Source organism: Sarcophilus harrisii, chromosome 1 (genome assembly GCF_902635505.1).
Source record: "Sarcophilus harrisii chromosome 1, mSarHar1.11, whole genome shotgun sequence".
Classification (NCBI taxonomy): Eukaryota; Metazoa; Chordata; class Mammalia; order Dasyuromorphia; family Dasyuridae; genus Sarcophilus; species Sarcophilus harrisii.
Window position 1 is genome coordinate 698,526,144 of NC_045426.1, and position 24,016 is coordinate 698,550,159.

At 49.5% G+C, this 24,016-nt stretch overlaps 1 protein-coding gene across 4 annotated transcripts in view; it reads right to left on the reverse strand.

Annotated features, from left to right (window-relative positions):
* Window positions 1–1,799: 1,799 nt before the first annotated feature.
* Window positions 1,800–24,016, reverse strand: part of MSI1 (musashi RNA binding protein 1) — a 33,377-nt gene continuing 11,160 nt past the window's right edge. The window contains exons 7-15 of one of the 4 annotated variants that reach the window (XM_031948718.1): window positions 21,689–21,737; window positions 19,921–20,003; window positions 18,801–18,918; window positions 14,809–14,889; window positions 14,057–14,113; window positions 6,034–6,102; window positions 5,495–5,682; window positions 5,025–5,090; window positions 1,800–3,743 (exon numbers count right to left, since the gene is read on the reverse strand). In XM_031948718.1, the coding sequence (XP_031804578.1) occupies window positions 5,049–5,090; window positions 5,495–5,682; window positions 6,034–6,102; window positions 14,057–14,113; window positions 14,809–14,889; window positions 18,801–18,918; window positions 19,921–20,003; window positions 21,689–21,737 (687 nt within the window). In that variant the 3' untranslated portion in view covers window positions 1,800–3,743; window positions 5,025–5,048. The remainder of the gene's footprint in view (window positions 3,744–5,024; window positions 5,091–5,494; window positions 5,683–6,033; window positions 6,103–14,056; window positions 14,114–14,808; window positions 14,890–18,800; window positions 18,919–19,920; window positions 20,004–21,688; window positions 21,738–24,016) is intronic. The other 3 variants (XM_031948719.1, XM_031948721.1, XM_031948722.1) reach the window with 3 other exon arrangements.

Here is a 24,016-nt window from a genome sequence, read left to right on the forward strand (position 1 = left end):
CAGCGCCTGACAGGCAGTAGGTGCTTGATAAACATGTCCTGACTGGTTGTGATGATTACAGAGAGGATGCTAACTGTCTTTGGAGAGAAAACCCTCACCTGGGAGTTTCCTGTACCAGTGAAATCACAGGCCCGGTGCCTAATCCCATTTATTTGTAGTTTAATCAACTCACCTTTTAGTATAAACTCCTTGAGGGGATAGATAGTTTATTGGTGTGCTTTTTTTTTTTTTTTTTTTTAAACTTAATGGCCTTTCCCTATGGTGTCTGTGTAATAGACTTCTGGATGCCAGCTGAATCTTAACCTAAAGGGATAAAGAGAGGACTTGAAACCTAATCAAGGACACCTATGAGCTAAGCCTTGGGTTGTTGCCAGGGCTCTAGGGCCCAGGGCCTTCTGAGTATTTGCTCCATCATGAGAGAGCTCAAATTGCACGGTGAAGAGAGACCGGCACTGCCCATGGCCCTCTTCTCTGCTGACCTGGCAACTCTCAGAACATTCTCTCTTTCAGCTGCCTCAGACTGGGCAGAAGCCGGAAAGAAAGCAAGTGCAATTGGCCCTAGCAGCTCTTCTGATCGGGATGGTCAGCGGCTTAGCAGGACCTGACCTCGAAGGCCCTTAACAAATGCATATCGATTAATCGATCGATCCAGAAGACCTCTAGGAACTCCGATGCCTTCCACCGAACAAAGCTGACCGTTATTCCTCATCTCTCCCATAAGAAAATCACATCAATTCTATTTTACAACTGATTCTATTCTGTATAATTGCTGACATTTTGTATAGCTGCCTAAGTCAATTTTGTCTCTGAAAAAAAGTTCATTTCCCCTAGAAACCATTCTGAACTTTAAAAAAAATCAATTAATTAATATAATGTTTTATAATATATAAATTAAATTAATTAATTAATTTTTTAAAAAACTGAGCCTTCTCTGGTGGTTATAATGATAACCTGGAAGGAGCTGTTGTTGCTAGCCCTGCATTCCAGATTTCTAGCCAATCATATTGTTCCCCACGACTAAGATGCTTCTGACGTTGGAACCAATCTCGTTGTTTTCTCCATCTGTGATCCTGTCTTCTAACTTCTAACTGTCTTCTAACTGTCTTAAAACTAGGTTTCGGATGTTTCTACTATTGTCCAGAAAATAATCAATTCATCAGCCCTCATTCAGGGTCTTTTGGCTTGCTGAAAAGACCCCTGCTATTATTGATGACTGCCAGCCCTGCCAATAAACTGAACATGTTCAGAGCTTTGTGCCTCAGTTTACCTTAAATTTTAATCTTGACATCTATCACAGATGAGCTCCCTGAAATCAAGTCAGCAAAAATTTATTCAGACCGTTTTATTTTCAGTGTGGAGTAACGAGCAGGGCACTGGATCTGGAGATAAGCTCCAAAACTCCACTTTAGGTATCTAATAATATGATTCTAGGTAAGTTATTTAAACTCTTTGGGCCTGCCTCAGTTTTTTCCTATATAAGATGATGGGGTTGGACTTGATGTCCTCTAAGGACCTTCCAAGCTACTTTAAGTCTATAATCCTATGCATTCCTGTGGTTTGATATAGTGAAAGGTATACAGCAGGGGCTTAACAAATGCTTAAATGAATAAACAGCTAAATAAGGACTGCTCTCTGGCAAGAAGTTCCTCAAAAGAACTCTTCTCAACCCTAAGCCCTTTGGCTCCTTTCTGGACTCAAGATAAGCCCCTTAAGGAGATCGAATAAGGAAGAGTGGGTGGTCCCCAAGAAACCCGGCTCTCAATCAAGTCACACGGAAGAATCACAGCCACAGACCAGCACCATTTTCAAATAATTTATTAGGAATTTAAAACTGAAAAATCTTGGAAAGAGGGTTACAGATGTGGAGAGGACAGATACCAGAGTGGTCAATTTACTGGTTTCAAAACACCATTTAACATCTTTAAAAAAACCAGGAATGAATCAGAACAGAGTTCCGGCCCCAGCCCCAAGCCCTAAGGAGGAGAGGGGAACAGAGAGGGCGGGGGAGGGAAAGGATGGGGAGGGGGGAGGTAGAACCACTCAGGGGCTCCCCTCAGACGTGTAGAAAATCAAAAATAAAAACCAATAAAATGTAGCTTCTCTTTTATTAGGAAATATTTAAAAAAAAAAAAAAGACATACAGCCGCGCGTCTCAGTAACAAAGATTATTGCTTCGTGTTCTCAGCACTAACAGGTTAAGCACCTCACACTGATAATTAACTCTCCAAAGGTAGCCGGGGGATGCTGAGGGGTCGGGGCACGTGGGTCGCCCCTAGCCTTGGACCTGTCCGACCTCCCTGGGGTGGGAGTTGGGGCGGGGGAAGGAGCAACCGTCAAGTCTCCATCCTCCCACCCCGATCAGGTCTTTGGTTCACAGAAATCTAGACCCTAAACCCACCCTCTGACCCTGGTGGAGGTGCTGGAGTGGGCATCAGGTCAGAGGGGGCGTTGGGGGCGGGGGAGGCCCGCCGGGCTGCCGAGGGGCTCCGAACACGACTTCGGGGAGAGCGGCCACACGGCCTGTCCAGGCGGGAGGCTGCTGTGAAAGAATGTGGGGGATCCCTGAGAAGCCCTTTGCTTGCCCCTGGAGTCACCCACCCAAACCCCTTCCGACCCCTACCTCCCCACCGTGAGCCCAGGGCAGAAAACAGGAGGGTCCGGCCTACTGAGGGGGGTGGGGGCGGGGAAGGCCCTTTGGAGAGTTAATTCCTTTCAAATGTGGCAAGGTGGGAAGCCCCCCTCCCTTCCGTCTGAAGTTGGGGCTCGGGGCAGGGGTGGGGGATGGGTAGCCCGCAGGACTCCCCCTGAGCTTCAGAGTGAGAGAGAGGGTGCCTCCCTTTCCCAGTCCAAGTGGAGGCCCTAACAAAAATCTTACAGTAACCATATGGGGAGGGGGTTCACAGAGGGGCCCTTTGAGTGGGGTGAGGTGAGGCCCCTTCCCCACCCTGGCAAGGAATATAGGGAAAAATGGGGGGGGGGGCTTCTCCTCAAAGTATTTACAATATCATACAGGAGACAGACATCTCCGGGGCTTCACTGGACCCACAGCCCAGCCCTGCTCGGCCAGGGCCTGGGCTGCCACAGACCAAAATATACACTCGTTCTCTCGTGGGGTGGGGGCGCCCCGGCCCCCACCCTACAGCCCGGAGTTTCACATTCACAAACCAAGAAACAATTTTAAAATGTTTCTCCCTCTCTCTCTCTCTCTCTCTTTCTCTTTCTCTTTTTTTGATCAAAAAAAGAAAAAGAAAAAGAAAAAAGGAAAGAGATTAGAATAAAAAAAAAAAAAAAAACAAATCGAGAAATCAAAGGCAGGAGGGAGGCCTGGGTCCCGCAATGGGCCCCTACACATCTCCCGCCATCATCCTACCTAAACACAAGCACATGAGCCATCTCAGGAGACCTACAGGAAGGGGCAAAGAGAGAGGCAGGGAAGGGGCACAAACCCAACGGGAGAAAACTAGGAGGCTACCATCTACTCCAAAATAAATAGAAGCCAAAGGAAAGGCATGGGGAGGGCGGGGAAGGTTAGTAAGGGCAGTGAGATGATGTCCATGGGGTGGGCTGGGAGGCAGAGGGGGGAGGAGGGACCGGGGCGGGGCAGGCGGGGAGCCCAGCAGCCTGCAGGCAGTTTGCAGCTTGTCGAGAGGGGACGGGGTGATGGACCGAGCCTCCTTCCCCTTTCCCCTTTGGCTGGGCTGGTCCTGCAGCTCACTGTCCTCAGGCAGCTGCCGATGAGGGCTCTGGGAGATGGCCAACGAGAGAATAGGGAAAGGAAAACCGGTTATGCCCCATCTCCTCAACACTGTCTCTCCAAAGACCTTTCTTCCCCCTCTTCCTTGGGGTCCAGCCCTCTCCTTTTTAAAAAGCCTGCTTTGGGGAATCCCTGAATTCCAGGTGCTAGACTTTCTAGAGTCAAACTAGGGCATGGTGACGAGTCTCTGTCCTAGAGTACGGAAATTTATGTGGTGTAAAGCCTAGAAATCAATGTAAGAACACGATACCTCCTTTACCCTCAATTTATCTTAGTTGTTTTTGATTTTCACATCATGAATTATAATATAGAATGGGGCTCTCTGCTCTGGCTTTCTGGCCAGTTAGGGCTTGGAGATTATCCCCACCTTTCTCTTTTCCCCCCACATTTTTATTCCCTCAAACTTTCCCATCTTTCTCTACAAGCAGCCTATAGTTACACTACTATTCTGCCGATGACTAGCTTGTATGACCTTGGGCAAATCAATTCCACCCGATCTATAATTTCTCTTCTAAATCTAAAAACTAAAATTGCTTGGGTTTACCCCAGATAATAATTGACATCGATCTAGTGATTTACAGTCGGCAAAAGACTTCACATATATGATATCATCTGAGCCTCAATCTTGGGGGACAAGGTTTTCTTGTCTCCATTTGACGGATGAGGAAAACTGAGGCTTTGAGAGGTGCCTCCGAGCTAGTATCAGAGACAGGATTTGAACCCTGAGTGCAAAAGCAGAATTTTATCTCCTATGGTACCATGATCCCTGAGAGCTGAAAGGAAGGGGAGAGATTCTAATCCGTTCCTCTCCTTTTACAGACAGGGGAGGCCACTTGTTCAAGGTCACACAGAGCTTAGTCGACAGAAAGCTGAGACCCAGGGGCCAGGAAGACCTGAGTTCAAATACTACCTCAGGCATTCACGAGCCACATGACTGATCACTTTCTGCCTCAGCTTTCCCTTCTCTAAAATGGACTTCCAGCTCCAGATGGATGCTCTAGGACCTCTGGTTCAAGATCTAAAGGTCTTTCCATTACATTCTCCTTTTCACTTTCAGCCCCTCCCCCAAGCACCCTCTGAAGGAGAATCCATAGCTTGGAGTTGGCCGGAAGAGGGATGTCCTGAAGTAAAACTGCCATCTCCACATCTCTGGGTCCCTTCTCCTTCTGACACCCTCTGATTCCAGGCCTTCTCCTGCTTCTTTTCCAAGCTCTATTCCTGTGCCCCGACGCTTCCTCCCAAACTTCAGGTCCCTTCACAAGTGTCTTACCTCCTGCCTCCTTGATCCCCTGACTCAGTGGTACCCATTGGTGAAAGCTGTGGCAATCAAGGGACCCTGAAAGAGGAGGAATCCCCAATCCCCAGTTCAACAGGCTGAGAAAGTCAGCTAGGAATATCCCAGCATGCCCTTTCCCCTGTGATAGCATTTCATTGATACGATTCATTTTTTTTTTTCTTTTTTAAGGGAGATTGAAGGAAAACGTTTCATTCATTATTCTTTTTATTTTTTTTTTGGACTCTTATCCCTTCCCAAAGACTACCCTCCCAAACCCTTCTCTGTAAGACATAAAATTAAGCAAAAACAAATCAACACAAGCAACAGGGGATCAAAGGTATTGCCCACCCCAGAGAGCAAGAGCTAACATTATTGGATTTCCAGTGACCGTGAGGTTCCCCCCCCTTTCCCTTCAATCCGAGTGGAATCCCACACCCCAGAGCCCCCGGTGTCAGCTCACTCACCCCAAGGCTGTGGCCGAAGCCGGTGCTGGGGGCGGGGCTGGCGGCACTGATGTAACTGCTGACCCCCGAATCCTGGTTGGCCGCCCCATAGAGCTCGGCCATGGGGCCGGGGCTCGTGGTGCCCAGGAAGCCCCCCGTGCGGCTTGGTGTCGAACCTGGAGGGGGAGCCAGCGCCCAGGGGTGAGATCCTGGCAACCCAGAGAAAAGAGCCCAACAGGCTAGCCCCTTCCCCAAGACACCGTGCCGACCCCCCCCCCCCCGCCGCCCACACCCCCCCTGCCCACTTCTCCCAGAGGAGAGGTGGGCCCCAGACCCAACCCAGAGCAAGTCAACGAGGCTAATGCCTCTGTCCCTTCCCAGAGTGGGAAGGAAAACACCCCTCCCCCCACTTCCCTAGGAGAGGACCATACCTCTCTCTCTTTTTTTTTTCCTTTTTCTATCCCTAGCACTTAGCACAATGCTTTGCATACAGTAAGTGCTTAATAAATGCTCCATCCATCCATTCATCCATCATCCCTCGCACCCAAAGTCGGTCTCACCTGTCCCTCGGACAACAGCAGCTGCTGCGGCCGCTGCGGCCATTGGTCCGTAAGCAGTGAGTGGGATTGCTGAAAGAAAAGACAGTGGTCACTGGTTCTTCTCCCTCAAACATCACCCCTCTATAGCCCCTCGGATCTCAGTCCCCATCCTGGCAGGGTCTTGGGCAGGGCCCAGACCCCCCCTGGGAAGAGCAGAAATGGAAGGAACAACCAGGTGGCGGAGGGAAAGAGACACCTGCCAGAGTCATTACTGTAAGGGGGCATATGGAGGAACGGGCCGAGGCCGTCCCTGTTCCCAGAGAGGAGCCTCCATATTTCTTCCAGAGTGCGGGAGACCCGAGTTATGGATGCATCCAAGGTGGCCCATCCAAAGGGGCTGAAGGCAGGTCTAGGGGGTGGGCAATAAGACTGGTCTCTCCACTGCACCTCTGACTGGTCCTACCCAAACGGGAACCGGCTAAAATCTCACCATCTCCAAGAAGCCTGCCCTGGTCACCCCAGCCCACAATCCTCTCCCTCACTGTCATCTACGGCGGCTAAGTGATGCAATGGATAGAGTCAGGAAGGGCCGAGTTCAAATTCTGTCTCAGACCATTAGTGGTTCTGTGATCTTGGACAAGTCGCTCAACTGCTGTTGACCTCAGTTACCTCGACTGAAAAATGGGGACAATAGTACCACCTATTCCCTAGGGCTGTTGTGAGGATCAAATGAGATCTTTTGTAAAGTACTTAGCACAGTGCCTGGTACATAGTAAGTGCTCAATAAATGCTTGTTCTTTTCCACTGCTCCCCTTTGACTCCTATGGTGTTATATATATCATGTCCTGCCCTATGGTTTTCTGTGGGCTTACCTCACCCTCTTAACAGGACCGTAAGCTGCTTGAGGACAGGCCTGTATCCTTTACCTGAGATCTGTAAGGGTCCTAGCAGGTCCTTGGGAAAGACAGAAGGGGACACTGGATTTGGAGTGAGAGGGTGTGGGTTCCATCCCAAACTCTGCCACCTGCTGCCTGGGGGAACAGGGGCAAGTCACCACTTCTCTGAGACTCAGTTTCCTTATCCATAAAGTGTGTGTGTGTGTGAGTATGTGTGTCTGAGTGCGTGTGTGTGTGTGTGTGTTGTGTGTGTGCATGTGTGTGAGTATGTGAATGAGTGTGAGTGCATGTGTGAGTGTGTGTGAGTGTGAGTGTGTGAGAGAGAGTGCGTTTGTGTGTGTGTGTATGTATGTGAGTGCTGTGAGTATGTGAGAGAGTGTGTGTGAGTGTGTGTGTGAGTATGTGAGTGTGTGTGTGTGTACGCACCTGCTAGATTCCTTTTTTGGAAAAACAGATGGATATTTATTTGCAAAGATCCTTCTCATTTCTTTATGTATCAAAAAGCTTATTAATTCTGACTTTAATTGTAGTAGAGGGAAAATACACTAGATAAACCGCTGGATCCCTTTTCATGGCCATCTTAGCGCTAGCATTATGCTCCTTGTCTGACCCCCACCCAATGGAGAAATACTCCAACCTTTCTGTGTTCCCTAGGCCACCTGGGTATAGCACTTGCACACAGTAGGTGTGCTCTACTTTGCACACAGCAGGTGCAGAATTTGGATGAATGGTGTGAACCTTAGATTTTAAATTCCTCTGGGAATAACATGGTACTAGGGAAAGGGAAATACATCTTTAACTAGCACCTCCTCTGCCCAGGCACTGTGCTGAATACTTTTACAACCGTTATCTCATTTGAAACTGAACCATTGGGATGGGGGGCCAAAAGAACTCAGTTCACCAGGCCTCAGTTTCCCCATCTGTAAAATGAGGGGCTGGGGCACCAAACAGGATGCTCTTGGAGCTCCTTCTCCCTCCCAGCTTTGGGAGCCCATGAATGACACCGAGGATTGAGTCTGGGAGCTGTCCAATGTGGCCTGAGGCCCAAGCGCCCTCTGCTGGCCAAGCCGGCTTTCTGCCACTTCTAATAATACTAAATTTCAAGAGGCCTCAATGGCCACAATACTCATGGGTTGGATGGGGCACATCCTCTGCGGAGCTCAGGTGCAGCTCTGTGCTAGCTCCCACTTCCAATGATAACTGGCACAGCTATAGAGGTTGCACCTCCCTGGGGCCTCCCAGCAACCCTGGGAAGCGGACATTACAAGTACCTGTTATGAACTCCATTTTACAGATGAGGAAACTGAGGCAGGCAGCTGTTACAAGTGACTTTTTTGAAGTCACATAGCTGGTGTCTGTGGCAAGATTTGAACTCAGGTTCAGGTCCCAAACTGTCCTTTGCATCATCGAAGCTGCCTCAACGACCACTAAAGTTCCCTATAAGTGTCAGAGGTGGGATTCAAATCCAGGTCTTCCTGTTTCTTCCCTAGGACACTGATTTCTTCCTTGTCACCTGCAAAACTACCCACATATCCCCATCCACAGAAAACCTTCAACTTGATCATGACCCTGGCCTCCATGGCCTGTCATGTATCTCCTGCCTTTTGTGATTAACTTTTGGGAAAAAGTCATTCAACACTAAAATCTGTGTCTCCCCTGCTTCTCCTCTAGTTCTTTTTGGAAGGCAATCAGGGTTAAGTGACTTGCCCAGGGTCACACAATGAGTGAGTAGCTGAGGCTAGATTTGAACTCAGATTCTCCTACCCGGCTGGTGCTGTCCCCGGTACCACCTCCCCTTCTCTTCTAAACTTTTGTGGTTTGGCTGGTGGTCACATCGTTCAATCGAGTTACTCAATCGAGATCCAAGGGGCTCTTTTTTGCCAAAGTGAAAGACCTTTTCTCCATCTCCTCCTTGATGTGTGCAGCCTTAGTCAGAGTTGATCACCTTCTTTCCCAGGATACTCTCTTCTCTCTAGGTTTTGGTAATTCTGCTTTCTTGTGTTTCTCTTCCTATCAGTCGAACTGTGGCTCCTTCTTAGTCTCCTTTACTGGTTCTTCCTCCATGACCTGGAGTCGAACTGTGGCTCCTTCTTAGTCTCCTTTACTGGTTCTTCCTCCATGATCCGGAGTCGAACTATGGCTCTTTCTTAGTCTCCTTTACTGGTTCTTCCTCCATGACCTGGAGTCGAACTGTGGCTCCTTCTTAGTCTCCTTTACTGGTTCTTCCTCCATGATCCGGAGTCGAACTATGGCTCTTTCTTAGTCTCCTTTACTGGTTCTTCCTCCATGACCTGGAGTCGAACTGTGGCTCTTTCTTAGTCTCTCTTATTGGTTCTTCTTCCAGGTCATAGCTGGGGACCCCCCAAGGTTCCGTCCTGGTACCTCTTCTCTTCTCTCTTTCCCTTGGTGATCTGAGCAGCTTCCATGAATTCAATTATGAACTCAATGGTGACGATTCCCAGAGATTTATATCGCTCCTTTCCTCTTTCCCAAGCTACAGTTATGCTTCACCAACTGCTTTCCAAACATCTCAAGCAGGATGGCCCAGAGGCTTCTCCAACTCAGCATAGCCAAAATTGAGTCCATTATCTTTCCCCTAAAACTCTCTCTTCTGAACTTCTCCATTGCTATTGAAAGCAACCTCTTCCTCTCCACAACCCAGGCCCACAACTTCGATTTCTCAGTCTCCTTCAATCTCTATATATTATTACTAATAATAAATTAGAATTTACATAGTTCCACATACATTGGCATGTAATATACAAAGTACTTTAGAATATAATATACATATATTTGCATATACTATGCAGAATACTTTAAAGCATTATCCCATATGCTTCTCATAACAATCCTGCTTTTATCCCCATTTTACAGGTGAGGAAATTGAGGCTTTATTTGCAAAGCTATCATTCTCATTTCTTTATGTATCAAAAAGCTTATTAATTCTGACTTGAATTGCAGTGGAGAGAAAAATATACTAGATAAACCACTAGATTCCTCTTAATGGCCATCTTAGCGCTAGCATTATCCTCCTTGTCTGACCCCTCACCCAACAGAGAAATACTTGAACCTTTCTGTATTTCTCAGACCACATCTAGTAAGTATCCCAGGCAGGATTTGAACTTAGACCAGCCCAACTCCTCAATCCATTCCTCCATACCACCTGCCCACTATATATTCAATAAACTATCACGTCTTATCATTTCTACTTTCATTACGTCTCTCTTATATTTTTCATTGTTCTACTCACGCAGCCACCACTTTGGTTTAAACCCTAATCATTTTGCACCCGGACTAATCCATAGTCTTCTATTTGGTCTCCTCACCTCCATTCTCTCCCCATTTCAATCAGTTCTTTGCTAAGGTGACTTTTCAAGCATAGTGTACACCCTTCCTCAAGGACCACAATTAGCTCCCTATTATCTTCAGCTGAAATGTAACTCCTCTATTTGACAAGTAAAGCTCTGTATAACTTGGCCCCTTCCTACCTTGCCAGGTTTTATATTTTATGTTCCTTTTACTGACTCCACCATCCAGCTCCTCTGACCCACTTTCAGTTCCTTGACTAGAACGCTCTCATCTCCCATTTCCTTTGCACTCACCGATTATCTCCTGTGCCTGGAATTCTTTCAGCCTCTTAGTTTCCCTGGCTTCTGACAAGACTCAGCTTGAATCTCACCTCCCACAGGCCTTTCCAGATGCCCCCCCCCCCTTGCCTTTCCCTTCTATCTACACTGTTCAAACCTTGCATGTAGGTGGTTCTTTCCATGTTATCTTCCCCACTGGACTTCCAGCTCCTTGGAGGGGTAAGGCTATTTTCTGCCTTTCTTTGTATTCTTTTAATAAACATTTATCAGGCACCTACTATATGCTCCACACAAAGTAAGCACTTAACCGATGCTTGTTGACTCACTGACAGAGTGCTACACAATACAGCCCAACACTTGGGTCACCGGCCTCTGGCTCTGGCCATGCTCTTCTGCAAGGTTTTTCAGATCCAACTCTGGTTCATTCAGGCTCTGGGGATGCTCACAGATTAAAAGTCTAGTCCCCACAAGGGCACCAAACCTGGGGCTTAGTTGATGTTACAGATGTTCATTCATTCCCATGAGCGCAAGTCATGTTCTTCATGCCTTCTCATTTGCCAAAGAGTTTCTGGTCTTTCCATAAATTCTCCATCCGACATTGGTCCGTATGTGGAAGGTCTTTTGGTTTTCTGTCAATATCTTGGAGGTACTGGAAGGCTAATTGGATGGCCCATCTCTTGTCTTCTTCTGGGAAGTATGTCTTTGTAACAGCAGCATCTGCCCTAAGGTCTTATACATAATGGACATTTAATAAATGTCTGTTGAATTGAATTAGACACCTCGCCAACCAACTTTGGTTTTCCAATAGCACAAGTCTTCCAAGACAGTACCACCTTCTGGCTAATTCCCTGCTGCCTGATTATCCCCACCATGTGCTTTCCCAAAGCACTCGCGATGACCTGTAATTTTGACTCAGAGATCAGCTTTAGAGCTAGGCAGTATTTTAGCATCAGAAGATGCATGTTAAAGAGAGGCGCTTTTGTGGCTAGAAGCTGAGGATCACTGAACATCCCATGCAGTTTCCCCAAAGTGTTACCCTAACCTTCCTCCTAACCAAAGCTAGACTCTCAACTCACTGTCCTTCTGAAAACACCCATCCTTATTAGTCAGGATGGTGGACTAAGATTTTTCTTCCACTGAGACAATTGGGATTAAATGACTTGCTCAGGGTCACACAGCTAGGAAGTGTTAAATATCTGAGGCCAGATTTGAACTCAGATCCTCCTGACTTCAGGGTTTGTGCTCTAACCATTATGCCACTTAGACGTCCCTGACGGACTAAGATTTAAGGGACTGCCTATTCAGTTGCACACTTGGACAAAAAAGTACATATTTTTCTTCTGCTTTGCTTTTCCTATATGGATGGTTAGATCCATCTCTTTTGTGCTGCCATGAATTTCATCCATCTGTAGGTTTCAGTGGCTCTATACAATCAGCATAGTGCTATTTGCAAATAGGAGTATTCAGTCATTTGGTAGGTTCAGTCATTTTTCAATGCTGATTGATTCTTTGTGACTTATTTAGGGCTTTCTTGGCAGAGATCCTGGAGTGGTTTGCCATTTCATTCTCCATTTCACTTTACAGATGAGGAAACTGAGGCAAACGGGGGAAGTGACTAGCCTCGGGTCACACAATTACTAAGTATATGAGGCTGGATTTGAACTCAGAAAGATGAGACTTTCTGATGCCACGGTCAGTGCTCTGGGCACTATGGTGCCAGCCAGCTGCCCTTAGAGTCTTATTTCATCTGAGCTCTGTGCAAGACATCTTCCATGACACTGTAAACATGCTAAGTATGTCTGTTTTATGCCTTGGTTGAGGTTAATACCCAGGGGATTAATGTACAAAGCTAACTTCGTTGTTACATTTGTCTTAGAATCTTGGAGGATTTTGTTATATTTGTGGGAGGAAGCTTTCATCAAGAGCACTTTGGGAGGCTATATTTTATTCAAGTGAGTTAAATTCTTATTTAAAAAACCAATAAACAAGGGGCAACTGGGAGCACCATAGTGTGAGCACCGTCGTGCAGAGGACACCAGTCCTAGTGGCAGCAGGACCTGAGCTCAAATGTGACTTCCTAGTTGTGTGACTCTGGGGACGTCACTTAACTCCAACTGCCTCAAAAACAAAAACAAACAAACAAAAACCCAAACAAAACGACTTAAAATAAAATAATAAAGGCCCAATAAATCCCAGTAGACTTAGTGAGCAGCAATGTTGCCACATGGATTAAATCTCTCTCATGAAGACCTGGGTTCAGGCCCCACCCCTGACAGAAACTGGCTAAGTGACCCTTGGAAAATCATTCCCCTTAGAGTCCTTACTTTCTAAGACTAGAAATTGTACGACAGTTGCTCATTTGTATCACTAGATCCATTAGATCAATGTCACCATGAAATCCCATCACAAAAACAAATGACACTGAGGGCCCTTGTTTTTTACATCTTTTGATGAATCATATTTGAGCAATCACACTTTTAAGATCTCATCTTTGGAAGAAAATCATCTGCGAAAATTTGTCTGTTCCTACATCCTCCTGTTTTCATCAAGGATGCCTACTACCTGTGAGCATAGACCAGAAAAGTTTTCTAAAGATGAGAAGGAAGACATTATGGATCAATAGTTATGTCTTCTCAAGGATGGTTTTTTGGTGTGTTTTTTTAGTTGGGTAAAGGCACCAACTATAATTTCTTTGTAGAACTTTTTCTGAAAAAACCATTAGCTGAGGAGATAGTCCCTTGAAATTACAATGTCTTCTTCCAAGAAACTACCATTAAACTTTCCTGTTCATTGAAAAGCAGGGCATACCACCAAAGACCACAACCAGGCAACACTCAAGCCCCCCTTGGGGTGGTCCACTGTCCATCCCAGGGCAACAGTGCTGTGTTCTGATTCTGAAAAAGGAAGATTTCATTTCCCTGCCCTCCTGTGACTCCTTATTCACTCTCAAACTTCTCCCTCCCCCTCACCATCCATTTTTTAAAAGATGCTACTTGCTGGAAGACCCCCTGACCGCCCCAAAGCCTGGAGGAATTGAGCTGTGGAAGAAAGATCTCATCTCAAAGCAGCAGCCGCACACACAAGCTTCACACAGGGCCGGGGACTAGAGCTTGGTGGGGTATGAGGGCGGAAAGAGACACAGATTGAACAGGGAAGTCATTTGAATTCTATCCAGTCCTGGACACAGCCACAAACTTTCCTGGCTCTCCCTACCTTCCAGACGGGTAGATAAGGGATAAAGTCCCAAGGTTTTCTGCCTGAAGTGTTCTAGGTAAAGTAATGGGATTTAAAATTGGAAAACTCCCATTACCTTCCCTCTCTAATAGAGATCGATCCTATCTCTACAGTGTTAGAGTCTGCATATAGAAAGTCTAAACTCCTTCCTGGGAGAAAAGCTGGCTCACTCCCACAGGCTGTCCCATTCTTTGCTCCTGGGTAATGGGCCAGGTAAAAGTAAGGGCAGGGTTAAAGTGTCCAGTCTCACTGCCCCTGGAATGGTCCCTGGGCTCCTTTCTCTCTCCCCATCCAGCCTGTGAGGTGTAGGAAATCCAAGGGACTGACCTGTGAGCTCAGGGAGGACGGGGGCGCTCGGGAGAGGGGTCCGCTCTACACGGAATTCTAAAAGGAAATGTACAAAACAGCTTAAAAAGGTGGAGCGCCCCTCGGGGCAGGGTCTTGCAGAGACACACACAAGGACATTCACAACAGCAAGACCAGTCCATGCACAGTGTCCGGAAGTCTAAACAGGGGAGGACTGTCCCCCAGGCAAAGGAGGAGAGAGACCGAGAGAACCAGAGATGAGCACAGAGTTGTTACCTGCCCCCAGGACACAGGATGGATTTCAGCGCCCTAAACTTAGGATCTCACTGGCTTTCAGTGAGGGAAGAATCAACTGCATGTATGTACAGCCAAGAGCTCGGGAATGAAGGGTTACTGTCCCTTCCGTTTTGGAGGAAGGGAGCCAGAGGAGACAAATGGTGAGGTTCGAGTGACAAATTGGTTCTTAGGAATAAATTCCAGTTCTAAGTCCAGTGTCCTGTTTTGGGGGAGGTGACAACCCTGAAGGCGTAAGACCGGGAGGCAGGGGCATCATGCACCACCCCTAGCATCCCAACCCAAGGGTCTTCTTCCCCAGAGGGAAGAGAGGGGCGTCCCTCCTCGGATATACTCGCTTTCAAGTCCCCAACAAGTAGGTACCCAAACCATGCAGCCCTTATAATCCATTCTAGCCGCCCACCCTGGGGGATGGAAGGGGAGTTAACCTGAGCAAGGAAGCCGGGCATGCTGGTCGGGGATGTGCAAGGAGGACTTACCAGGGAACTGGTAGGTGTAGCCAGGGGCGATGCCCGTGTAACTCCGGCTGGCATAGGTGGCAGCTTGGAAACCGGGATAACCTGCGGGGGAATCAGACTGCGTCAGTCCTTTATAGCTCAGCAAGATCTGCTCACTGCCCGGCCCGGAAGCGGCGTCCCAGAATCTCTGACTACGATGAGATCTCATAGTCCAAGTGACACGCTTAGCCAGCATCCAATTACATCTTCCGGTAGTCGGCTCCCGAAGGAAGGGGACTCGCCGCCTTCCTATGACCTTGAAGGAGAGACCACATCCCCATTCTATTTAGGGCTACCCCTAACCATAATGAAGTTTTCCTTTTATCAAACCCCAGCTGCTTCCTTACTGTGTCTGCCCATTATGTGTCTGCCTTCTGAGGCAAATTGGACCGGCCTAAACCATCCTAGGACACTTATTGACAGTGTGGACGTTGCCTCCACCTCCAAAAATTGCCTTTCCCAGACTAAACATCCTGGGCGCCTCCAGCACATCCTCATGGGGAGTGAACGTCTCTGGAAGCTCTAGCTTAATGGCATCTTTTATTAAAATGAGAATATTGAGACCTGAACACAAGCCTCCAAGTGGGATCTGACCGGGGCAGCCCAGATGGAAGGGGGGGGGGTTGCTTCTCACTCCCCCACCCTAGAGCTGGAATTCTACCCACCTCCGGCCTCCCAGTCAAAGGGAAGGTTTGCCCAGGGTCACCCAGATGTGAATGCAGGAAGATGAGCCTTCTTGGCGCCACCTAGTGGCCCATCCGCCACCACAAAGTTGTCATAAGGCCCAGGGGTCCTCAAACTTTATAAATAGGGGGCCAGTTCCCTGTCCCTCAGACTGTTGGAGGCTGGACTATAGTAAAAACAAACACTTTGTTTTGTGGGCCTTTAAATAAAGACACTTCAGAGCCCTGGATGAGGGGGATAATTGTCCTCAGCTGCCGCACCTGGCCCGTGGGCATAGTTTGAGGACCCCTGTGACACAGACCAATGTTTTCTATGCTTATGTGGTCAAAGGAAAAATTCTGTCTGGGATCAAAGTCGCATTTGGGGGGCAGTGGTTTGCTAAAACGTATCTTATTAAAGACAGTGGCTTTCTGGTGTATGAGTCTAGCCACCAGGTCAAGTCTTACGACTTTGGGTGCCATTTTTCTCATTGGGTACTAGAAGGGGAGGATATTATTTAACTTCCCTTTAGACATAGGGTAAGTGACTAGCCCAGGGTCACCCGGCCAGTAAATGTCTGAGATGGGTTTCGAACCCAGGTTGTCCTGACTCCAGGTCCAGCACTTCAGGAATGTGTTGCACAATGTGACCTTTATTAAAAAGTTTTAGAATATTTTAATGGTTAATTAATAAGGGGCAGCTGGATGATGCAGTGGATAGAGCACCAGCCTGGAGTCAGAAGGATCTGAGTTCAAATCTGGTCTCAGACACTTAACACTTCCTGGCTGTGTGAGTTTGGGCAAGTCACTTAACCACAATCACCACTCAAAAAAAAAAAAAAAAACCCAGAAAAAGATAGCAATTAGTAATGATAATAATGAACAATGATTGACATTTATATAGAAGACACTAAATGACACAATGCATACAACTCTGGGCCTGGACTCCAGAAGACTCATCTTCCTGAATTTACATCTGGCTTCAGACACTTCTTAGCTGTGTGACCCCATGTTAGTTCATTTTACCCTGTTTGCCTGTTTCCTCTTCTGCAAAATGAGTTGGAGAAGGAAATGGCAAAATACTCCAGTATCCAAATGGAGCCACCAAAAGTCAGACATGGCTGAAACGACTGAACATTTATACAGAATTCCGAGGTTTGCAAAATGTTTCCCATCTATTTTCCCATTTGCTTTTTCTTCTTCCAGAAGACGGTGGAGAAGAATTTATAAAATCACATGTGTAGAGCTCAGAGGGGCCTTAGAAGCCATTCACTCCAATCTCCTGATTTTACAGCTGAAGAAACTGAGACCCGGGGATATTAAATGACTTGGGATCATAACACCATAGATTTAAAGCTAGAAAAGCTCCAGTGGCCATTTAGTCTAAACTACTGATTTTACAGATGAGGAAACTGAGGCACAGGAAAGGTCATATTGGTGGTGGGAGGTGCTGGGATTCTAATCAACTTTTAAAAAATATTCAGCAGAGAATTGATCCCAAAAGAAGTCACTCTTTCACTATCCTTTTATGTTTAATATTCAGAGACTATTTCAAAGGTCAACCCCAATGTAATGGAAATGTCGGGGATTAGGAGACCAGGGCTGCCTCCACTCCCTTTTTCTGCAGATCCTGGGTGAGCTGGTCTGAGCCTCTAGTCTTAAAATTCTTTCTTCCAGACAATTAGCCAACTCTTCTTCCTAATTTTCTGGCTAAGGCAGTAGGGGATGAGGTCTCTCCCTGAGCCTCACTCAGTTTCCTCATCTGTAAAATGTGAGGCTTTGTCTACAGGGCTTGAGAATACTATGTGATCCTGAGGCCTTCTGAGCCTCAAGAACCTCATGTGTCATAAGCCTTTAATTTACGATTTCATGATTCCGTGACTCAGGTCCAACAACATCTCCAGGATAATAAGCATTTATATTTTTCTGACACATTAAGGTTTAGAGGATGTTCTTTTTTTTTGGTCTAAAAATAACTCTGTGAGGTAGTTGACATGAGTATTATTAGCTTCATTTTATAGATGAGAAAACCAGAAGTCCATAAGCAGCGAATACAAGAGCCAGGATCCAAATTTATATCCAAATTTCTCCTAACTCAGTCCATCCTTTTCTTTCCATTAGAGTGCATGCTACTAGAATAAAGCTGCTTTGTAACTAGGAAGGAAGGTACTTATATCCTGAGGCCTACTAGTCCTTTGAACCTCATAGATGCTTAATAAATGCTAGTGAATTAGTTTTGTATTCTTGACCCTAGCCCAGTCCTTTGCACACAGTAGGTGCCTAATAAATGCTAGTAGATTGGGTTTTGGGCATCTTTGACTCTAGCCAAGTTCCTTGCACACATTAGGCACTTAATAAATGCTAATGGGTTGGGTTTATATCCTCAGACCTAGCCCAGTTCCTTGCACATAGTAGGTGTTAACAAATACTAGTAGATTGGATTTGCATCCTTGATTCTAGCCCAGTTCATTGCACATAATAGGTGCTTAATAAATGCCAGTGGATTGAATTTTTGGTATCTCTGGCCCTAGCCCAGTCCCTTGCATACAGTAGGTGCTTAATAAACGCTAGTGGGTTGGTTTTGCCTTCAGCTCTAGCCCTCAGTCCCTTAAACAGTAGGCGCTTCACAAACACTAGTAGGTCGGTTTGGTTTCCTCGGCCCTAGCTGAACAAACGCACGCTAGGACCGGGTCTGGGCCTCCTCGGAGTCCGGCACAGCGCCCAGCCCCTTGGTTAGGACGCTGCCTATCTCGGCATCCCCAGCCCTAGCACACAGTAGGCGCTTGCTGACTGACCCATCTGCTTCTCCCGCCCCCAGGACAAAGCCGGAACCACGCCCGGGACCCCCGGGCCCTGGAATCGGTTCCCCGGCCAGGCGGGGAAAGCGCGGGCCGGCGCCCGGGCCCCACCCACTGTGGGGCCTTCCCAACGCACAGGTGGGTTGGGTGGCGGTTCCCGGGACGGCCGGCAGAGGGCAGTGCCGGCGCTGCCCTCCAGAAGCCGGGCGCCGCCGCCAGACGGCAGCCGCTCGCCCGGTGCATGATAGGAAGGGGAGGCCGCCGCAGAAGCCGCGGGGCTCCAGGATCCCGGCGGCTCCCCGGGAACGGGAGCGGGGCGGAGAGCAGAGCGCCCGACCCGAGGGTCACGACCCCGAGCCCCGCCGCCACCGGGGAGGCCTTCCCTGGTCCCCACCGCGCAGGCGCGGTGCCGGCCCCGGGAGGGGCCCCCGAGGCTCCTCCTGCCCCATCCCGAGGCTCCTCCTGCCCCATCCCGAGGCTCCTCCTGCCCCATCCCGCAGCGCGCCGCACTTACCCAGCATGCCGATGCCCAGCATGAAGGCGTCCATGCCGTAGGGCATGACCCGGGACCTCCCCCTGGCGGAGCCTGTGGGCGACATCACCTCCTTGGGCTGGGCTTTCTTACACTCCACCTGTAACGGGAAGCCCGGGGTCACTCCCGGATTCTGGGGGCGCCGCCTCTGGGGCCCCCCCCCCCCGCCCCCGAGATCCTCCCCCCCTCCCCTGCGCCGCGGCCCCAGCCCCCCCTCAGCCCTGCGGCCGGAAGGGCCAGACCCGAGCCCAGCCTGGCCCGGGTCCCTCTCAGGTCCTGCGGCGCCCCCGGGATAAGCCTCCGGAGCCGCCCCGCGGCCTCCCCCCCTCCCCCCCTCCGGGGAGAAGCTTCTGGAGCCGGGCCCCAGCCCCCCCTCAGCCCTGCGCCGGAAGGGCCAGACCCGGGCCGGACCGTCAGGGCCCAGCCTGGCCCGGGCCCCTCTCGGGTCCTGCGGCGCCCCTGGGGAGAAGCCTCCGGCTCCGGGCCCCAGCCACCCCTCTGACCCTGCGGCCGGAAGGCCCAGACCCGAGCCAGCCTGGCCGGGCCCCTCTCGGGTCCTGGGCGCCCCCCGGGTAGAAGCCTCCAGAGCCGGGCCCCAGCCCCGCCTCAGCCCTGCGCCGGAAGGGCCAGGCCCGGGCCAGACCGTCAGGGCCCAGCCTGGCCCGGGCCCCTCTCGGGTCCTGCGGCGCCCCCGGAGAGAAGCCTCCGGAGCTGGGCCCCAGTCCTGCCTCAGTCCTGCGCCGGAAGGCCCAGACCCGAGCCCAGCCTGGCCCGGGCCCCTCTCGGGTCCTGCGGCGCCCCCCGGGTAGAAGCCTCCAGAGCCGGGCCCCAGCCCCGCCTCAGCCCTGCGCCGGAAGGGCCAGGCCCGGGCCAGACCGTCAGGGCCCAGCCTGGCCCGGGCCCCTCTCGGGTCCTGCGGCGCCCCCCGGGGAGAAGCCTCCAGAGCCGCCCCGCCGCCTCCCCCCCACCCCCCTGGGGAGAAGCTTCTGGAGCCGGGCCCCAGCCCCGCCTCAGCCCTGCGCCGAAAGGGCCAGACCCGAGCCGGGTCCCTCTCGGCTCTGCCATCTCCCCCCGGGGGGCCCCGGGCCCCAAACCAACTTGCCATCTTGTTGTTGATCTCGTGGAAGTGAATCTCGCAGACCTTCTCCACGATGTCCTCGCTCTCGAACGTGACAAAGCCAAACCCTGCGGGGGAAGGAGACCGAGGTCAGGGCGGCCGCGGAGCCAGGGCAGCCAGAAGCGGAGCAGGGAAGCGCCCCGCCGGGCTCTCCAGAGTCTCCCCGGGAAAAAGAGCGAGCAAACGAATGAAGCAACGAGGAAGCGGCGATTGCGGCCGCGCTCGCGCTAAGGGCCAGGGACAGAGCCATCAACAGCAGGCGGTCCTGCTGATCCACGGCTTCTCCACGTGGGCGCTCGAGGGGAAATCTGGGGGGCAATATGCAGTGGGAAGGGGTGACCCATCACAGAGGCGCGTTTGGGGCTGGGAAGTGACAAAGCTGGAGAAGTTAAAACACCGCCTCTCCTTCCGAGGTTTTCCCTGACATGGGCATCAGAAGCCATCTAAGCCTAACCAGGAAGGGAGGGATCCCTGTGACTATCTCCTAGGAGTGATCGTCCAGCCTCCGATGAAAAATCTCTACCTTCTTCTAGAAGCTTTTTCCAAATAACAAAGCTAGTGTCTTCCTTCTAAAATTGCCTCTGCCACGGCGTCTCCCCGTTGGCATTTAAGCTTCTCGAGGGCAGGGATTGTTTCTGCCTTTCTTTATAGTCCCAGTACTTAGCACAGTGTCTGGCACATATTAATCAGTCAATGCATGTTTGTTGACTGACTGAAGATCTCCAGGGATGGAGAGCTCCTTAATTCTCTCTCTTTTATATTGATGCAATAAAAATCATTACAATTTTATTACATTTTAAAAAATATATGACGATTCTATTTAGCCTAGGAATTCTAGGATAATAGAACAAAAAACAACTCTACAAAGATAACCAACCATATAATAGATAGGCTATAACCAACCATATTGATGATAATCACACAAATAAGGCCATTGTATTAATTAATAAAAATCAAAGAAATATGGAATACATTTATCTTATGTAAAAGATAAGACGACGTTTAACAGGAACAAGAGCGACTTTTTAAACTCAATTTGTAATGGAGAAACATTTGTAGATTTCCCACTAAGATCCAGGTTAAAGCAGGAATGCCCACTTGTGATTTGGTAATCATCAAAAAAAGTGGGGAAAGTCCCAACTATAGCAAGAAAGGGGGGGAATGAAGTTGGAGCTCCTTACTTCTCACTGTAGTCCATTTCTATTTTGGATCGAGTACGGAAAGGCCCCATGCTGCTCTGTTTACTCCCCAATATTCCCTCCTCCCAAGGTCTGGCTGGTTAGACCCAAGCTTGGGCACTTTCCTGGATGGACCTTGTCAAAGGAGTTCAGGCAGGGTCCCTGGGTGAAAAGCCCCACTGCTCCAGGGGTGCTTAGAGGGGTGAGAGGGACCAGACTGGCAGGGGAGGAGAGAGCTGCTCCCCAGGCTCTGGAGTCAATCTGTCCATACTCTCATCTTGGGTTACCAGCACAAGGTAAGGCCCACATAGCCTCCATGGGCTGGAGCCACGTTGGGGAGCAGGAGCCCGGCCCGCTCCTCTCAGGTATCGCAAGGCTCAAAAGTTTCTAGCACAGGAAACCGGGCGGACAAAAGCCCTCTGTGCTAGCAGGCTCCGAGGAGAGGATGCAGATCCTGAGGGCCAGGATGTCAGGAGCAGAGATGAAAAGGCAGCTGTGACCTGGAGGCCCCTGCCGATGACCATGGGGCCCCCTGACCCCAGGCCTGGAGAGGGTGGGGGAAGGGGCGGGCTTACCTCGGTGTCGATTGGTGGTTTTGTCAAACATTAGCATGGCATCATCCACCTGGAAGACACAGAAGTCCTTGAGTCCAGCCCCCCTCCCCAGCCCTTCCCAGGAGCAGCTACTGCCATCCTTTCATCCTGGAGCACTTCAGAGGAGCATTTGCTACCTGGGCCTGGGGGCCTGGCTACAGAGCAGGACCCCCCTCCCCCATATACACACACTCACTCACACACTCACTTCTCTCCTTCACCACTGGGGACCCATTCAACCCACTGCACAGGGACGCAGGGGCATTGAAAGAGAGAGCTCGAGAGGGGCCCCTGGGAGCAGGGAGGAGAAGGGGGGTGGAGAAGAGAGGGCCTCATCCTTTGTAGCTTAAGACTGGCAGCCCACTCCAGCTAGACTCTGTTAGCAGGATACTTTCCTCTAATTGAGGTTTCCTCTTTGCTAGAGGCAGTAATTAGGGCAACTCCAGTGCAGGGATGAGGCTTCTGCCTCCCACTGGATGAGGTGGGGGAGGGAGGGAGGGAGGCAAAGAAGGGGGAGGGGAAGAGTGCACACTAGCCCCGAGCTTTCATCAATAGCACCCGCCTTCCCAAGTCACCCCAAGGCCAGAGTCTTAACCTACGATCTTTGGGAAAAAACATTTTTCTTTTTCCTTGTAATTCTGTGTGTTTTAGTTTATGTATAAAACCATTACCCTGACGAGGGATCCCTAGGCTTCATCAGACTGGAAAACGGGGCGCACAACATTCATAAAATGGCTAACTATGCCTTCCCTGAGACGTCTCTGTAATAAGGGGGTGATTTGCTCCGGCAGCCAACTTTAGAGTTCCTCCTTCCTCGAGCTTCCCCCCTAAATCGCCTCCCTGCCAAACACCATACAGAAACGAAGCTAAAGGAGTCACCCCCAAAAAACCTGAGCAGTATGTAACCTTTCCCCGATCCATGGAATCAGGGGAGTCCCCATCGCATCCTCCTGCACCCCTAACCTTCCCACATGTCCTTTCTTTTTCTCAAGGGTCCTGTAGCCCCACCATGGAGGTACTTCCCCTTCCCCTGGGTTCTGAAGTGAGGAGAGACTCCACAAACACTACTCAGCCTCAGTCACAGACAGTTCATCAATCTGTCTATCCAGCGATCCAAATTTTGAAGCCTGGTGCTGTCCTAAGCACTAGCATGATGAAGACACAAATGGAAGTTCCCATCTGGCCCCCAACGCTTCCCTTCTCTCTCAGGAAAGACCCAGTACCACCCCCAAATTTTGCCAGACACACCAACACAGGGGACTCCCCTCAACCTCAGGGAAATGCAGCAACAGCCTAAGCTGCAGATACCTCTCCAGACACACTGGGGCAGCTCTGTTCCACCTCCACCTCCCAGGACACCATCTTGTGGGCTGCTCCCAAAAGGGAGTTGGGCCCAAGAGCTAAACAAGAATCAATATTAAGAGTTGAAAGAGCCCCAGTGGTGAGGCTCGAAGTTCTACAGAGGGAGCAACTGAGGTGCAGAGACAGGGATAACTCGCTTAAGGTTATCCATCCAATTAAGGAGTTTGTCTCCCACCTTTCCTCCAACCCCCCAATACGACTCAATGCTTTCACTCAGTCCTTGCCTGATTAAGAATATGAATCACAGAATTTCAAAACTTGGAAAGACATAGATCATATTGTCCAATCCTGTCCATCTTTACAGATGAGGAAACTGAGGCACATAGCCAGTAGGTGGTAGAACAGGAGTCAATTTCCAAACTCCCTGACAGACTTGCTGGAACTAAAGGGAGTTCCTAATAAGACCTTGGTTGGAAGAGATAACTTCTGATGTGATTTCTAAATAGGAAGGTTTGATGATTTTATTTCTGGGAGTAATCATCAATGCTATTGTCTAATCAACACTGATATGTGTTCTCTCTCTCCCTCTGTTTCCCCCCCCCCCATCTCTATTTCTTCTTTTCCATTTTCCTCGTTTATCTCTTTTCCACTCTACTTCTTCTCTCTCTGTTCCTTCTTTTTTCTCCACCTCTATTTCTCTTCCCTCTCTCTTTTCCTTCTCTTTCCCTTTCTCCCTATTTCTTTCTCTCTCTTCCCTTTCTTCCTTCTTTCTCCCTCTCTTCCTCTCTCTCCTCCTCCTCCTTTCTTCTTTTCTTCTCCTCTGTCTGTTTCTCTCTCCCCCTCAAAGACTTTGTTGGACTCAGTGTTGGGGAGCTAACAATAGCTACTACCTAGGCTCTGATCTCAAGGAGATTAACACTAATTTGAGGAAGGCCAAGTACAGAAACAGATGATTAGAGGAAGAACATACAGCCCAACTCTCATTTTCCTTGAATTCAGCTGGTATTT